We start from the raw sequence: 18600 nt of genomic DNA, 5'->3' as shown, positions 1-18600 counted from the left end.
TCTAAGCTACATCTCTAGCCCTATTTTTTATTCTTTATTTTGAAACAGGGTCTCACTAAGTTGCACAGGGCCTCACTAAGTAGCTGAACCTGGCCGGGAACCTGTGATCCTCCTGCTTCAGCCTCCCAAGTATTTAGATTATAAGCATGTGCCACCATACCCTGCATAAAAAAAAAAAAAAAAATTAGCATAATCCCAAGTTATTTTTCCAAAGAAAAACAGAATCTTTGCAAAGTTAACCTAAAATGAACTCTGTAGGCTCTTTTAATTTTGTGTTTCAAAACTGAGAGAGTACCTCAAAACTGGAAATATGAGCTGGTAAGGATAGCATCTTGGGCCATGTAAGGAGAGACTGGACAGGTTCCAGGAGAGAAACATTAGATAAGCTTCTTAATGTCTTAGTTCAATCTGTGTGGCTTTTACAGATGAACAGGCCACCATCAGAACACTGGGTCAGTCTACACTTTCCTTCCCGTTAAGAAATTTAGAAATTAACATTCCATCATAACAACTGAAACAAGAATAGGAACAAGGATGATAGGAAGATGAAAGAAAACCTCAATGAAAGGCTGGTTATCTGTTCACATTTCTTTAGCACATAATCCTAGAGGAAATGAGAGATGGTCACAGTGAAACTTGATCCAAGATCCTCACTGTGTAGGACTACGCTATTTGTGAAAACTACACCAGCGCTCTGCAAATGTGACCTGTCCTGATTCAACACTTATGCACATTCGAGTATCTGAAGTCGAGATAAGCTTTTATTAACTGGCCCAAATTAGCTGAGCCACATATTGGGTGTTTCAGATTACTTTAGATAAGCTTTATCACCATTATTTGGTTAACATTCCAGCCTCATGACATGGATTTACCAAAAACTCTAGATTAGTCTTATGCCCATTTAGGATATCATGTGAGTTAATCCTATCCATGACAGTTTGATGGGTTTTGTTATTTTTATTTGAGAAGAGTGAAGGACAGTACGGAAAGTTATAGATGGGCATATCAGAAATGAAGCACAGGTTGAATAGCCTTTATCTGAAGTGACTCAGTTTTTGGATTTTTTTTTTCAAATTTTAGAATAGTTGCATATGCATAATGAGATATTTGATGGATTCGATCCAATCTAAACACAAAAATGATTAGCTTTATATCTACCTTACACATCTGGCTTAAAGTATCTTTATACTTTAATTTTGTGCATGGAACAAAATTGCACAGTATGGAATTTTCCACTAGTGGTTTCATGTTTGGCACTCAGTTTCAGATTTGGTAACATTTGTTATTCAAATTTTCAGAGTAGGGATGCCCAACTGGTGCATACAGATCTAAGAAGAATGAGAAGAAAAGGAGCAGACTAAGCAAGTTGTTTGAATTTTCTACTATCTCTATTTCTATCAAGCATTTTTATCTATAAGAATGTTAACAGGACCCCCCTGGAAAAAAAAAATGAAAAATGCCATTCATTTTCTATGAAGTATAAGGCAAACAAAAAGGTATGTGTGGGTTCAATTTCTGATAAAGAAGAATTGCATAGGAGATATGTCTCCATATATTTGTACAGCCCTTCATATTTTTCCAAAGTAATTTCATGTTCATTCGTTCCTGAAATCTAATTGTTTTATGCAACTCACAAAATTTCTCCTCGGTGGGTAAGGCGTTGAAAACAAGGGGCATGCTCTCCATCACAGAGTTAAGTAGGGCCCAGTCACGAAGAGGCGTTAAGTCAAACTATGAGATTAAAGCTCCTGGTACCACACTGATTTCAGAGATTAGCTTTCGACACCTACAATGTCACTAAAACTACTTTAGCCACTGAGAGGGCTACAGCAGTAAACAGACTCAAATGCCCACCCTCAGAGCTGACATTTCAATGTTAGCATATGACTTTTTTTTTGGCTTGCTTGATGATAGTATGCCATTTATAATACCAAATATTCAATAAAAATTGATTTGGACAGCTAGGAAATTTAAATGTACTCAAGTTAGTCGATTACAAACAACATTCACTTAAAAACATGTTTACAAAATGTATGAAGCGATAGCTCCTTTCACCACTATTGTTTGGAGTGTTGGGTGTCAGCTCTTTTTGGACTTTAGAATCTTTCACAGGTTTTTGAGGGTCTGCCCACCTGCAACAACTCACAATGGAGTCTTCACAAGATTTCTACTCGACCTGGTGGGTTTTTGTGATGTCGGAGGAAGAAGAAAATTTCTGAGTGAGTCAAGGGACTCCCAGCCAGTGTTCTCAGAAACACTAGTAAAGGATCTTCACAACTTGACCCTCAAATCCTGGTACCAAGCTGCCTACTCCTCAGCTGAAAGACTGGGAAGATTCGTCAGATTCAGAGGATGACTCACCCCCACGGGGACCTCAGGGAAAGGGATCCAAATGACAGTACCCGAAGCAAAAGGGCCTGATGGGAAATCCAGCTGGGCGTGGTAGCACATGCTTATAATCCCAGTACTTGGGAGTCTGAGACAGGAAGAACACGTGGGTTCAAGCGAAGTGTCAGTTCTTAGTGAGGCTCTCAGCAACTTAGTGAGATCCTGTTTTCAAATAAAATATAAAGTACGTCTGGGAGAGTGCACATTAGCCATTGGTAATTTGCCTATTTAAATGGCTCCTCTCTGAACTCTCCTGCTTCAAGGACCTGTCTATTCTTCCAGAAGATAGGAAGTGCCACACCTCAATTCTATGTGACCTAAGTCATTTTAGATGGAACATTTTTTTATCACTGTGGAACCAGTTGTCAGTTATTGAGTTATCAGTTCTCAAAGAAATTTTGAGGTGATATGGGAGAAAGGAATTTATCATTTTAAAATATTACAATGAAGGCCACGTTTGATTAGTAGAAGTTTTAGATGTGTTGTTAAAAGTCTGTAATAGAGCTGGGCGTAGTGGCGCACACTTGTAATTCCAGCACCTGAGACAGACCCGAGGATCGTGGTTTGTGGACAGCCTCAGCTACTTAGTGAGGCCCTTCATAACTCAGACCCTGTTTCAAAATTAAAAAGACTAGGCTGGACGTGGTGGCACACGCTTGTAAATCCCGCACTTGGGAGGCTGAGACCGGAGGATCACGCTGGCTTAGGAGACCCTGTTTCCAAATAAAAATGTAAAAATAGGTCTGGGAGTGTAGCCCGGAGGTAGAAGGGCTTCCAGGAACCCCAGTACCACCAAAAAAAAAAAAAAAAAAAAAAAAAAAAAAAAAAAAAAAAAAAAAAAGAAGAAGAATAAGAAGAAAAAGAAAGAAAAGACTAAAAAATAGTGCTGGGAGTATAGCTTGGCTATACAATGCCCCTGGGTTCCATTCCCAGTACCGCAAAAAAAAAAAAAAAAAAAAAAATCTGTAATAGACATTTTATGAAATGACTGAAGAAATTTATGAGCTCATCCCACATGTCAGTATAGATTTTATCTTTATCAAATGAATTTAAAGGAACATGTTATAGTTCGTTTCAGTGGAAGAGCCATGCTACGTTCTGCATGTGGTTGTTGCTGTTAACACCCCTTTACTGAGCCTACATCTTCATATGCTTTTTTTTTCTTTTTTTTCTTGGTTCTGGAACCCAGGGGCATTCGACCTCCAAGCTACACCTCCTGCCCTATTTTTTATTCTTTATTTTGAAACCGGGTTCTCAATGACTTGTAGAGGGCCTCACTAATTCATATGCTTTTTAGCAGGTAAATATGGCACAGTTCTGCTTCATGGTCAAGACAGAATCATAGGCCATCAATATGGGCAACTGACTGAACTGTTTTCTTCTGACCCTTTCCATGACTATGTGTAAAGCCTCATCTTGATTTATAAGCAAAATGTGGAAAATATACAAAATAAATGTTTTGTGGTTTATCTAGAAGATATTGCTGTTCTTTTTGGTGAAGGTTATCAATTTTGCATAGTTTATTTCGTCTCAATGTGAATTTTCTTTAAAAAAAAAAAAAAAAAGGTCTGGGAGAGTAGCCCGGAGGTAGAAAGCCCCTGAGTTTCATCCTCAGTACCATAGTAAATAAATAAATAAATAATAAATGGCTGGGTTTTAGGAAAGAAAATGCATGAAGCATTTGGTAACTCACAAGAAAATTAAGGTATATAGGCCTTTATCCACAGAGTCTTAATCCACTAGGGAAAGGCGCATATGAATGCCTCCAAATGGAAATTAAACATTGAAGCCCTAAGTTCACATTTAAGAGAAAAAAAAGATAAAAATGTTTAAACTAGCAAATAATTATACATATTTAAGGGCTATAGTGACACTAAATACCTAACTTGCAAAAATTTCAAAATTCAGGAATAAAAGACAAGATTCTAAAATACCCACATTATTTTAGGTACAGTGATTACACATTAATCAGAAACAAGAACAGTACTGGACAGACACCAACAGCAATCCTAAAGCTAAGACAGAAGGGGATACTGCCCTCTGAATCTCGGGGGAAAAGGTCTCTGATGGAGAACTCTATGCCAAGCCCAAACAAGCAAGTACAAAGGTGAAGGTACAATAAGGCACTTCCAGGCCTGCTCGGGCTCAGTGTTCACCTCCTACATCTTCTCCTTCCCTTCCTACATCCCCTAAGTAGCAGTAGAGAATGCACTCCACGAAAAGAAGGGAATGTAAGGAAAAGGAAATCTGCGCATCTAGATGGAGAGGTACAAACTGAAGAGAGGCCAAGGGAATCCTCAGCATAGGGCTGACGGAGATCCCACCATCACAGCAGTGGGAGGATACAGAGAACCACTGCTAGAGGACACAGGAACTAACCAAACCCTAGCATTTACATGGCTCACTGTACTAAGGAGGCCCCAGCTGGAGGGTCTGGTGACACTTGAATAACAATGACCAAAAAAGGCAATTAAGTGTCATTTTATGATTAAAGGGAAAAAAGAAATGATCAAATATTGCAAGCCTGATAGATGATTACTTCTATCATAATATTTGCGTGTCTTAAAAATGGTAAACAGCTACATAAGGAAGATCATATACAGAGATAAAGTATAAGGAGGGGGTTAAAAAAGACTGAACCTTAGGATTCAAAGTTAAAAGTCAAGAGCTAATGTCTAAAATTGAGAACTGAAGCCAACTGCCATCGAAAAACAACTTGAAGCGGGGCATGGTGGTGCACGCTTGTAATCCCAGCATTTGGGAGGCTGAGACAGGAGAACTGAAGGTTCGCGCACAGTCTCAGCTATTTAGTGAGACCCTTCGCAACTCAGTGAGACCCTGTTTCAAAATAAAGAATAAAAAATAGGGCTGGTGGTGTAGCTCAAAGGTAGAAGGTTCCTAGGTTCAATCCCAAGCACCACACACACAAAAAAAAAAACTTAAAAAAAGGTAAACAGAACACCCAAATAGCTTTTGTTAAGTAATACAATGTGGGAAATAAAATAGACATAGGAGGATAGGGGGGGAAAGTCTGCTATACTTCTTAAAGTACTTATAAAATTATTATTTTTAGACTGTAAACATTATTTTATAAAACAGAAATTTTTGTTTGTCTGCTTGTGGTATTGGGGATTGAACCTAGGGCATTCTACCTCCAAAGTACACCACCAGCCCTATTTTTTTTTTAATGACTATTCATACCAAATATATTTTAAAAAATTTCTTGTTGCGTTGTATTCATACATCATAATGGGATAAAAAAAAAATCAACTTGTGTAGACATACATGCATACATTGCCCAGTCAGCCCCTACCCAATTCCCACCCCTTTCCCTCCCCAACCCTCCTTCCCATGCTTGGCTTCGTGGCTGACATCTATGTTTAAGTACGGCATGTGCTTTAGAGAGTTTTCTTCTTCCTCCCTCCCATCCCCTCAGTTAGGTTGCCTTATTTGCTCTATAGAATGTCCTTTTTTAGTTTGGGTTTTTTTTTGGGGGGGGGGCTGTGTGTCTGGGAATGGAACCCAGGGGCATTTGACCTCTGAGCTACACCCCCTGCTCTATTTTTTATTCTTTATTTTTGAAACAGAGTCTCACTAAATTGCGGAGGGCCTAAGTAGCTGAGGCTGTCCAAGAATCAAGATCCTCTTGTCTCAGCCTCCACACAAGAGAGTCTCACTACCTACTGAGGCTCTCCTTGAACAAAATCCTCTTGTCTCAGCCTCACAAGAGGATTATAGGCGTGTTATCACCATACCCAGCTTATAAAACCCAAGTTTAATTTAAAAAAATAATTTTCATCTATAAACAGTCTAATCAGTTACTTTTAAGAAAAAACATTTGGTCTCAGAACAAAAGAAATTTTAGATTTACATACAGATTTAGTGAAGGACTAATTTTGGTTTTGAAAAACTAGTTCTCTACCTAAACTCTTGTTTTGTGGTACTGGGAAACTGAACCCAGGGGCATTCTACCTCCAAGCTACACCCTCAGACCTATTTCTTATTCTTTGTTTTGTAACAGGGTCTCACTAAGTTGCAGAGGGCCTCACTAAGTAGCTGAGGCTGGCTTCGAACCTGTGCGATCCTCCCGTCTCAATCTCCCAAGTACTGAGAATAAAAGCCTGCGCCTGTGCACCAGGCTTTCTACCTAAACTTTTATATGAAATTTAAATATCCAAGTATGAATAAGATTGTACATGTCAATTCATGTCCTCATGACCTCACAGTTCTGCTTTAGCCCTTGTCAATAAAAGGAAAATTATATAATCAGCCACTTTAAATCTCAAATATCAAAAGCAACTGTGGTTTAGAATTATTTACATTAAACAAAAACTTCTACTTTTTCAAAGTCAATTATTTGTGCAAATAAGCGAATGCAGATGTTACCAAACTATGATTTAAAGTAGTATACATCCAGTCTGCTATTCTTGTAATGTCTACAGCAGAGTATGATATTTACATTCAGTGGTAGTAGGGGTAATATATATATGTACATGTGTGTGCGTGTGTATATACTTCATGGTCTGTGAAAGATCACAGAAAAATCAAATCTCTGTCTAAACTAAGGTTTATTAGAATACCTACTTGCTAGCCAGGCACAGTGGCGCACACTTGTAATCCCCAGGCTCGGGAGGCAGAGACAAGGAAGATCGCACAGGTTCGAAGCCAGCCTTGGCTACTTAGTGAGGCTCTCAGCAACTTAGTAGTGAGACCCTGTTTCCAAATAAAATATTATTAATTCTTGCATATATGGCTGCTTTCTGGGGTGATTAAGTTAAATAATCAAAACTTTTTGTGTACCTACAAAAACCTAAGATAAAGACTATCTGTACCAGTATTGAAATGGCCTAGGAAGATTTGGGAAAGCTCTGATTATTAATATATTTCAAAAGAAAATAATTGGTATACTTCAAAGTAGTTGTGTCAAAATGGTGGCAGACATGGGTAAAGAAAGGACTTGATTTCTGCCTAAAACAGGCAGCTATTCCAATGTAAATTAACCTAGCTCAAAGTAATTAACCAGTCAATAGGAGAGGAGAACTAGGCCTTTCTCTAAAGACAGATCTTAAGAGAGGAGAACTAGGCTTTTATCTAAAGACAGATCTACATGATGATCTAGGGAGGATGGAGCAGGGTTTGACCTTGCCCTTCATGAAAGAAGACACCTCACCACACCTTGCTAGGGGAGGTACCTTACAGGAACGTTCACTATGTCAGAGTCACGCAAACAAGATGGAGGTCATGGGTATAAAAGGCCGAGTCCACGTGTAAGCCCTATGGTGTATTCATTTTGAGTCACCCCCCCCATGCCATTTTGGCATGGGGCTGTATTTCTATTTTCTGTATTTCTATCTTTCTAATAAACTTCTTTAAATCTTCAGCAACTGTCCAAGCTATGAATATTTATTCTTAGCTTAGGACAAGAACCCGAGGCAATTTTCTGTTTTTGGTCGTTTTGGGTTTTGTTATGGGTTGGGGGAAATTGTGTCCGGGACCCTATCAGGGGTCCCCGGGTAATAGTTTCCTCAAACCACAATCTCTCTAAATCCATAACACTATCTTTGCCCTTTAAAAAAATAATTACTGATCCTTGAGCTAAAGGGCCATAATTCTGAATTTCATTTGACTTACACTTCAAATTATTAAACCCAATTCACACGTAAAAATGTGAATATAAGCCAGTCACACTGGCGTATGCCTGTAATTCCAGTACTTGGGAGGCTGGAACAGGAGGATCACAGGTTCAAAGCCAACCTCAGCAACTTAGCAAGTCCTTGTTTAAAAAAAAAAAAAAAAGGCTGAGGATGTAGATCATAGATAGAATGTCTCTGGGATCAATCCCTAGTACCAAAACAAAAGTGTCAATATAGTAAGTCCATGAATCGAGGACTGCTTGAGTTTGACCTTAGGGGTGATCTATACAACTCTCAGAAAAGTCCAGAGGGATATAATGGTTTGTTTCGGGTCACTGGGGCAAACGGAACCAATGCTAGAGTCTTCTATATGAGATGCTGCCCTGTTAGGTAAGAATCTCAGCCAAAGTTTGAACCCTAGCACAACTGTGTTCCTACACCACTCTTCAGCTCTATAGTTTCAACCTCCCCCAAATATTTATGAGAGTGCCATTAAGGTTTACTTACTACTATGCCAATACAGCAGTACAGAGGACATCAGGGACCCTGACTAAGGACAGGGTCCCTGATGTCAGGAAACCCCAGCTCTAACTCTGTCCCCGTGGGCCACTCAGGCCTCGCAATCCTGGCTGTCTAAACTTGACTCCCCTCGCTCTACAGAGAGCAGTACTACTACAGGTGAATGTGGTTAGCCCGGGTAAGAGGAAGGACTGCCAAGAACTCAAAGTACCCAGCGTCACCGAACTGAGAGCTCAAGTAATTTTCTCTACAAATATTTGTATGCCATGCACAAATATTCCAGAACCACTCGTTATCCTTCAACTGCAGGGGCAGTATCCTCAAGCTTCAGTGTGCGTAGGATCACACTGGTGAACTAAACATGGAGTGTCTTGGCCCCAACCCTCAGATGCTCCGATTCTTCAGTCTGGAGGGGGCAGAAACCTAGACTTTTCAAGCTCATGTATGATTTGAATGCAGGTGGTCCATGAACTAGAAACAGTGCTCCTAGGTAATGAAACAGATAAGAAAAGTTAAGAGAATCCAAGGCCTGAGTAAGCACAGCTTTAAGTATCCAAACAGTAAGATGAGTACTATTCACTCCAGTGCTGATTTTCGACAACTTCTACAATTTTACCTGTCTTTTCCTTCCCTTTCTCTTCTTTTCCTTAAAACTTCTATTAGGCTCCATAAGTTAACTACTGTAACACAGCCCAAAGATGATTTCTGAGTTTGTAAGGATTAGGACTTTCAGTTATATATCCAATTAAATATCAAAGAAGTTTAGTAAGGTCAGTACTTGGCTCCCAATGGATGTTTTCTACTTTATAATTCACCTACACAATCTTATCAATTAAAGACTAATCCATTTCACTTATGAGCATGTTTGCAAACAGAAAAAAAAAAAAAAAAAAAGATGTGTTCCCACATTACAATACAAACTGAAGCAGGCTAAAAATCTAACATCAAGCACCAAACTGCATACAGCCTATACTAAGAAGCCCTGATGAGCAGCACATGTGGAGGGTGTTGCATGCAGCACGGACACCTCAGGTTAGGTCTCAGAGGGTGTCCGGTCCAAAACCAGCAAGAGAAGCAGAGCTTCGAGTGGCCAGAGGAGAACACAAAGGTGCGCGGTCACAATACCTTGCTCCAGTCTAAAGCACAGGGAACGTCTGGCAGCTTCCATCTCAGGAGTCGGGTTATCTAGGACGTGTCTACACCACTGCAAAGGATTCAGGGATTTCTCTGATGACGTGAATGTCTTTGAAGAGCCAACGTATAACCTTAAAAAAAGAAATCTACATTATAGGTATGATAAAGGTACGGAGAGAGTACCTCCCTTCTGGGGAAAATGACAGGTAGTTAACAGTGTCTATAGAAATAGTACTAACTTTTGAATACTTCAAAGTACTCAAATTCATTTTTATTTATTTATTTTTATTTTTACTTATTATTATTATTTTTTTTTTTTTTTTTTTTTGGTGGTACTGGGGGTGGAACCCAGAGGCTTTCTACCTCTGGGCTATACTCCCAGACCTTTTTTATATTTTATTTGGAAACAGGGTCTCACTAAGTTGCTGAAAGTCTCACTAAGTAGCTGAGGCTGGCTTCGAACCTTTGCGATCCTCCTGTATCAGCTTCCCAAGTGCGGGGATTACAAGCGTGCGCCACCATGTCCAGCTCAAATTCATTTTTTAAAGGCACATATCCAAGGCCGGGCGTGGTGGCGCACACTTGTAATCCCCACGCTTGGGAGGCGGAGACAGGAGGATCATGCAAGTTCGAAGCCAGCCGCGCTGGCATAAGAGACCCTGTTTCAAAAATATAAAATAGGTCTGGGAGTGTAGCCCGGAGGTAGAAGGGCTTCCAGGAACCCCAGTACCACCCAAAAAAAAAAAAAAGGCACATATCCACAAATAGAAATGTGACTCTTTCCGAAGTTTTTCAAGTGAGAACTACTTTAAAAACATGTCTAACCATTTCCTTCTTAACTGTTTCAGAGAATCGGGGTTTAATAAAAGGGCTTTTGTTAATGAGCAGGCAACGTGAGGATCTTATGATCTCACTTTTATATGTCTAAAAATAAACATCTGCACCAGAACCGTGTATGGGGGTGGGCTAATGGAGGCAAACAGGACCCCACCAACAAGGTACATCTGATGTCTACTTTTTAAGAATAAGCTTACACATAGTCAATTGCTTGTCAATTCTCTGAACTCTTAATATTCTACCATCACAAATCCATGCTAAAGGTAGTATGTGATTTTTCATTAAAACCAAAGGAATAGATTTTAAAGATATATTTTAGACTAAGACATGATGGTGCACACCTAGTACTTGGGTGGGTGAGACGGGAGGACCGCAGGCTCAAAGCTAGCCTCAACAATTTAGTGAGACTTTCAGCAACCTAACAAGACTCTATTTCAAAATAAAAAAATAAAAAAAGGGCTGGAAGTGTAGCTCAGAGGTAGAATGCCTCTGGTTGTTCAACAACCAAAATAAATTTTAAAAAAGGATGTTATTTCATTACCTAGTAATAAGTAATAATCAAAGGGAGGCTGAGGCAGGAGGATATCAATGTCCACACATGGTAACTTAGCAAAACCCTGTTTCAAAATAAAAAATAAGCACTCTTGTAATCCCCGCGCTTGGGAGGCTGTAGAGACAGAAGGATCACACAGGTTCGAAGCCAGCCTCCCTGACTTATGAGACCCTGTTTCAAAATAAAATATAAAATAGGTCTGGGAGTGTAGCCCAGAGGTAGAAGGGTTCCATCCCCAGTACCACCAAAAAATAAATAAATAAATAAATAAATAAATAAATAAATAAACAAACATACATACATACATAGGGCTCAGGGTGCAACTCACTGAAAAAGCACTCTTGATTTCAATTCCCAGTACCACAAAAATAAAAAATATAAATACAATGAGGGTTTTCTCTCACTTGTATAACTATGCAATGGTAAGTGGAAAACAATATTTTCCAATGATTAGGTTACATAAAAAGGTTTGACGGATACCAAGCAGTTAACAAGAATGGCAGGAGAATTACCTCCCCACAATCGCTAGCTCTAAGTAACCAACCATGTTATATCTAAGCTTATTCTACTTATACGCCTCATTAAAGTAATATTTCTTTCAAAAGTAACTATAATTCTAATGAGCACATATTCTTGAAATAAAATACTTCATTATTTATACTTTTTTACTATTCTAGGAAGGACTTCTACTTATTAGAGTAACTCATCAATTGCACATAGATGGGAAGTGAATTATTCTACAGTAATTTATTCTTACAGATCAGAACTTCCTATAAAAGACCAACAACTAAGTATTTTCATATTTGTGGCCACAATCCCTCTTTCAACTACTCATCTCTACTGTTTGACCCCCAAACCATCAAAACAATATGTAAATTAAATAATAGCTATGTTTCTGTAAGTCTTACTTATTTCCCATCATTTTTAGATGATTTGTGTGTGTATATAGTGCTTGCGGTTGAACCCAAGGTCGTCTATCACTGAACCACAATCCCAGCCCTATTTTTTATTTTGAAAGAGGGTCTAAGTTGCTGACGGCCTTGCTAAGTCCCTAAGGCTGGTCTTGAACCTGTGATTCTCTTGTTTCAGCTCCCCAAATACTGGGATTATAGGCACATCCCCCATCATTTAAAATGTAAAACTCCCATCTTTCCAGGCATGCAAAACAGGGCAAAATAACTGATTTGCTCTGGGGACAGAATTTGTTGACTCTTGTTACGGATGAATTTGTAAAAGATAGCTCTCTTAAGACATGATTAAATAGTAATTGCAATATATCATTCTTAAGAGTATGAGCCACAGTCCTGTCACCACTAAGTGTAATCGTTATAAATTCATATTCCTGGGCCCCCTCACCCCTACTAGGACACATGTAGGTCATAATCCCTGCCACCTTTCCTTGCTAACAAACTCCTGATCTGTCTAGTACTGAGTTGCCTCTCCTGGGTCCAAGTACAGGTCACTCTAGGGTAATTTTCAAACTTTGAAGCTTCCAATATATATTACTAGACCATGCCCTGCCCTGGGTTTCTGATTCCGGAGTTCTGGGATAGAATCAAGGAACCTGAATTTCTTTTTTTTTTTTTCTTCTTCTTCTTTTTTTTTTTTTTTTTTCAGGTCTGGGGATGGAACCCAGGGGCATGTGACCTCTGAGCTACACCCCCTGCCGTATTTTGTATTCATTATTTTGAAAAAAGGTCCTCACTAAGTTACGGAATGTCTCACTAAGTAATAGCTGAGGCTGTCCGTGAACTGCCATCCTCCTGTCTCAGCCTCCCGAATGCTGGGATTGCCAGTGTGTGCCACCAAGCCCAGCTAAAGAACCTGAATTATCTAACAAGTTCCCAGGTGACATTGATATTACCAGTCTGGAGACCACACCTTGAGATGCTCTGGGTAAAGCCAATTATGCTAATTCCATTCTTTCCCTTTTCGTAAGCCCTGAATACATTCCAAGTGGATAAAAACTCAAAAGAAATCATCTAATGGGCCTAGGAACAAGTTTTTCTCATGTTTGTTACAAAAGACCCAATTAAATGCTGCTTACAGAAAATACTTTTTTTTTTTTTTTTGGTGGTGCTGGGGGTGGAACCCAGAGGCTTTCTACCTCCAGGCTATACTCCCAGACCTTTTTTATATTTTACTTAGAAACAGGGTCTCACTAGGTTGCTGAGAGCCTCACTAAGTGCTGAGGCTGGCTTTGAACCCGTGCGATCCTCCTGTCTCAGTCTCCCAAGCGCGGGGATTACAACCATGCGCCACCACGCCTGGCCAGAAAATACATTTTAAATGTAGAAAAAAATTTTAAAAAGGATTGGAAAAAAGAAAACTACAAAGAAAAGCCCAAGCTTGGAAGTCCCACCATTGAATTCTAATAAAAATTTAAAGAAAATATCAATTCTTCACAAACTCTTCCTCCCCCCCCCAAAAAAAAACAGAAGTGAAGGGAATACAATCTAACAAATTCTGAAACCACTATTACCTTGAAATCATAGCCAGACACATACATTACAAGGAAGAAAAACACACCAAACACTAAAGACTAGTATCACTCATGAACTGATGTAAAAAGTCTAAATATTTTTTTTCCTTTTTTTTTTATTGGTGCACTGTATTCATACATCATAGTAGGATACATACTTTTGTAGACATACATGCACACTTTTCCCAGTCAGCCCCCACCCAACCCACCCCATTCTCTCCCTATACCTCCCACCAATGTTTGGCTTAGTAGTTGACATCTAGTATTATGGCAATTTATCTAAAATTAAAAATGATAATCTCACATAACAGTTTCATTTGTCTGATACCAAGCTTTTGATGACTTAAAGATAACATTTCAATATTTCTTTTTGCTTTCTTTCTTACCAGAGAATATTTTTTTCTGTTTTTTAGGTGAAACTATCATATATTTATATATTTATTTTTCAGAAAAAAATCTATCCTAATATGGAATATGGAGTCTAGGTACCCAAAACGATCTTGAAAAAGAACAAAGCTAGAAGATATATATTTTCTGATTTCAAACCATATAAAGCTACAATAATTGAAACAGTGTAGTACTATTCTAAAGGCAGATATATAAACCATTGGAGTTAAATAAAAGCCTAGAGCTAAATTCTTCCCTATATTGTCAAGTTATTTTTGACAAGGTTTCCACGAACATTTGGTGGTGGAAATGATAATCTTTTAACTAAATATTGTTAAAAAATAATAATTACATGGAAAAGAATAAAATTGGACCCTTACCTAATCCCATATACAAATATTAACTCAAAATAGATAATAGACCTAAATACAAATCTTAAGACTATAAACTTTTAGGAGAAAATCTGGGTCATAAAACCTCACAACATTGAAATTGACAGTGATTTCTTGGATATGATTTCAATGGCACAGGCAACAGAAGAATATACAAACTCCCTAAAAAATAAAAGAAAATATTGTATATCCAAAGACAATGTAAACAGAGTTAAAAGTTACTAATAGAATTGGATAAAATATTTCCAAATGCTATATCTGAAGGTATATTAATATTCCAACTAGAAATCCTAAAAATTAACAACAATAAAGGCAAACAATACAATTTAGAGATAGGTAAAAGACTAACATAAATAATGAATCTCCACAGATAACCAATCTTAGTTGTCTGTTGGATGGAAACTCTTGTTTCTCTGGTTCTGGTGAGTGTTACCTATTTCTTCTTTGTAGTTAATCTCTTTGAGTATTTTCTCTAGCGCTGGTTTTGAAGACATAAATTCCTTCAGTTTCTGTTTGTCATGGAAGCTTCTTATTTCTCCATCTAATTTGATAGAAAGTTTTGCTGGATAGGAAATTTTTGGCTGGAAGTTGTTTTCTTTCAGAGTTTGGAATATGTTACTCCAAGCCCTTCTGGCTCTCATGACTTGGTTTGGGAAGTCTGGAGTGATTCTAATTGGTTTGCCTCTGAATGTCACTTGGCCCTTTGTTTTTGTTGCCTTTAAGATTCTCTGCTTGGCTTCCACATTGGTCATTTTGACAATTATATGGCGTGGGGATCCTCTTCTCGGATCCTGTCTAAAGGGAGTTCTATAAGTTTCCTGGATCTGTGTATCAACCTCTTGCTCTATGTTTGGAAAATTTTCTGCTATTACTTCCTTGAAGAGATTGTTGATCCCTTTGGTATCACTTTCTTTTCCCTCCTCTATTCCAATTATTCTTAGGTTAGCTCTCTTAAGATGGGCCCATATTTCTTCAATGTCAGATTCCTGCTGTTGGATATCTTTTTCTAGATTAGAAACTATGCATTCATTTTTGGATTGCTCATCTTCTAAGAGTGAGATTCTGTTCTCCATGTGGTCTAATCGGTTGTTTGTGCTTTGAATTGAGGCCTTTACTTCATTAATTGCATCCTTTATCTCTTTTTGGCTCTCTCTGAGTTCTTTTCGAAGCACCTCTATTATTTCTACAGTTATTTTCCTGATTTGATCTTCTAGAAATCTCTGATTTTCTGTTTTATCAGGTTCTGATGTTGTGGGGTTGTGCACATTCATTACTTCAGTGTTATTCCTCTTTCCCATGATTTCGGAGGTTTGTGCCTTCTCTGGGTTCTTCCCTTGGGTCACTATGGCTTCACTTAAGGTGCTCTGGATCTCGAGTCTGTATTATCTCAGACCCTACTACTCCTTTACTGGGTTGTATCACAGAGTCTCCGACCCAGGGAGTCGATAGAGGCTGCTTTAAACTATGGGGGGTGCCAGGTTGCACGTTCTCCTATGGTGTGATATCTCTGCCACCACCACTCCCTCACTGGGTCAAGTCCCAGGAGGCACAATACTGGGATTTCTCCTCTGTGGCCCGCAATTTGACTCACTGTTCTTGAGTACGTAGATGTAGCTGTACTGGACTCGGTGAATTCACTGCTGCTGCCGCCGCCGGTGGCAATATGGCGCCTCTGCCACGCCCTCGGCCATGAGGCTGGCGTATTTTTTCTTCTCTGGTTTTGATTTCCACTCTGAATCCCTGCAGCGTGTGCTGAGCTCAGCCACTGGGAGCTTTAAATGCTGTCTGCGCCGAAAGATCCCGCCTGGCTGTTCCGCATCGGCTCACCTCGGCTTGCTGTAGCCGTCCACTGAGTTCGCCGCTGCCGCCGGCAGTATGGCGCTGCTGCCGCGTCCTCGGGCGCGTGTGTCTCCTCTGTGGCCCTGAGCTCTGTTCTCAGTCCGCTTTCTCTCTGGAGCCTGGTGGTTTTTTTGTTTTTCTGGTGATGGTGTTTTCTGGCTATGAAAGGCGCTCTTTTTGTGGTAATGGAGATTGGTTGTTAGCGGGACTCTTAAGCCCCGCTTTTCTCAAAAAGTCTAAATATTTTAGCAAGTTTTGTCTAATGAAATGAGAGGGATACTTCATCATTACCAAGTGAGATTTACTCCAGAAATGAAAAGGTGATTTAACACTTAAACATCCATGTAACTTACCATATAAAGTAAAATGGAGAAAACCATAATCTCAACAAAGAAAACAGCATTTGACATCCATTCCTAATAAAATTTCCCAGTAACCTAACTGGGCACAAAAAGAAACATCCTCAATCCAATTCATTTTGCCTCATCATCCAGGATGTGAAGCACCTATAAAAACCTATATTGGGCAATATTATATTCTAGTTATGATTGAAATTATTGTTTTTAGAGGTCTACTCTTGAAAATGTAATATGCAATTTATTAGAGCATTTCAAAATATTTTTAAATTCACTGTAAAAAAATAGTATAAGGTTTTCTGCAAAAGTTGCTTCTACTAAATGCTCAACTGAGAAAGATTATATACATTCATGGAAGTGTTTTCTAGAACTAAGTTGTCAATTTTTTCAAGGAATGCACTATATTTTAAATTATAAATGGTGTAAAACAGCTATCCTATAAAAGGGCTCTGGGAGAACATAAACAGCATGGTATTCAGGGCACTGAATTATGGCCTGAAACACTCACATGTTGCTAGCTTGGGGTTATTTGTTGACAAGTTGTGACCTGTATTCCTGTTTGTTTGTTTGTTTGTTTGTTTGTTGGCGGGTCTGGGAATGGAACCCAGAGGCATTCTACCTCCAAGCTACACCACCTGCCCTATTTTTTATTCTTTATTTTGAAACAGGGTTTCACTAAGTTGCGGAGGCTGTCTGCGAACTGTGATCCTCCTGTCTCAACCACGCAAATGCTGGGATTACAAGCATGCGCCACCATGCCTAGCTGACCTGTGATTTTCTAAACAAATTTTTCACTTCTTATGTTGCTTATAGGAGAAAAATCCATTGGTTTGGACATAAATTCTGGGCACTATTTGTTGTAGCAGAATACTGTTATAACTGACTTGTATTATGGGGAAAATGATCAAGAAAGACACAATAATGATCTTTTGCGTGAGAGTAAGGTAAATGCTTGAAGTGGCAGATAATCCACAATCACACCGTTTGGGGGGTATTTTTGGTTGTTACTGCTTTGACAATCTAGTCACTGGTTATAACTTATTGGCACGCCTTGGAAATACTGGATTCCAAGCTATAGACACCATAAGGGAAAAAAGATTAAACAAGTGGTCTCTGAAACTGACATTGATGAAAAACAAGCAAGAGGGTCGCTCGCATTCAGTAATGGAAAAAAGAAACAGAATAGAGCCAGTGTGCCTCCACCAAAGGTATTTGGTACCTGTAATAATTCAATGGCGGTGTGGATAAACACAGTTGGCTGGTTTCAAAATATTCTATTTCTATTACAGGGTAAAAAAAAAAAAAAAAAAAAAGAAGGTACTGGCTCTGTCCACTCAATTGCTATGTGTCAAATGCATGGATTATTCACAACTCTGAACAAAGAACGATCCCATAAATTTGTTGGATTTTGAAAAGAGACATCTGCTTGAAATACTTAAAACGATGCCATGAGAAACCATGAGGAGGAAAAAGACATTTTACTCCTGTCCAAGATGACATCAGGCTTCACAAAGAAGCCGTATTCTCCTCACATGGCAAGAATAATGATGTTACAACAAGCAGTGCTGTGCGAAACCCAAGGCACACTGTCCAAGGCAGAATGAGACGCTTTGTTTCAAGTGTTTTGCTCCTTCCCACCAAAAATAATTGGTGAATAAGTCATGAAAGTCACTTCTTTGAAAACTATGTATGAAAAAATATCTTATTTGCCTAATGTCCTTAGGGTATTAGACAAAGATATGTATTATCCCAGTGTCTATTTATGGAACAATTTATATTTTCATTCTTAATGATAATAATGTGATCTGCAACCTGTTTTAATATAACTGTCGATTTCATTAGAATATTTTCAGAATTGAAAAGTAGTGACCTAACGACTTAAAGATTCACTAAAGATGTTACAAGACAGCACGCTGAAAGGTATGCCTAACACTGAACAAAAAAGGATAGAGGCTCTCGTCACATCTCTTCAACGCTATACAGAGGTTCCAAACAGTGAAATCAAACAATGGAAAGAAGATAAACCTATCTTCTTTCATAGATGACACGATCATCTACACAAAAAACCTGAAGAATTTAC

At 38.8% G+C, this 18600-nt stretch overlaps 1 protein-coding gene across 3 annotated transcripts in view; it reads right to left on the bottom strand.

Moving 5' to 3' along the window:
- Positions 1–18600, bottom strand: part of SLAIN1 (SLAIN motif family member 1) — a gene marked incomplete at both ends in the record, with an annotated part of 60262 nt that overhangs the window by 29774 nt on the left and 11888 nt on the right. For 2 of the 3 annotated variants that reach the window (XM_080690212.1, XM_080690213.1), the window contains one exon: positions 9666–9805. In XM_080690212.1, coding sequence (XP_080546338.1) covers positions 9666–9805 — 140 coding nt within the window. Of the gene's footprint in view, positions 1–9644; positions 9806–18600 lie in introns of all 3 variants that reach the window. The other variant, XM_080690211.1, reaches the window with a different exon arrangement.

Source organism: Muscardinus avellanarius, assembly GCF_963383645.1.
Source record: "Muscardinus avellanarius genome assembly, chromosome: 2".
Classification (NCBI taxonomy): Eukaryota; Metazoa; Chordata; class Mammalia; order Rodentia; family Gliridae; genus Muscardinus; species Muscardinus avellanarius.
This window is presented reverse-complemented; position numbering and strand designations above follow the sequence as displayed.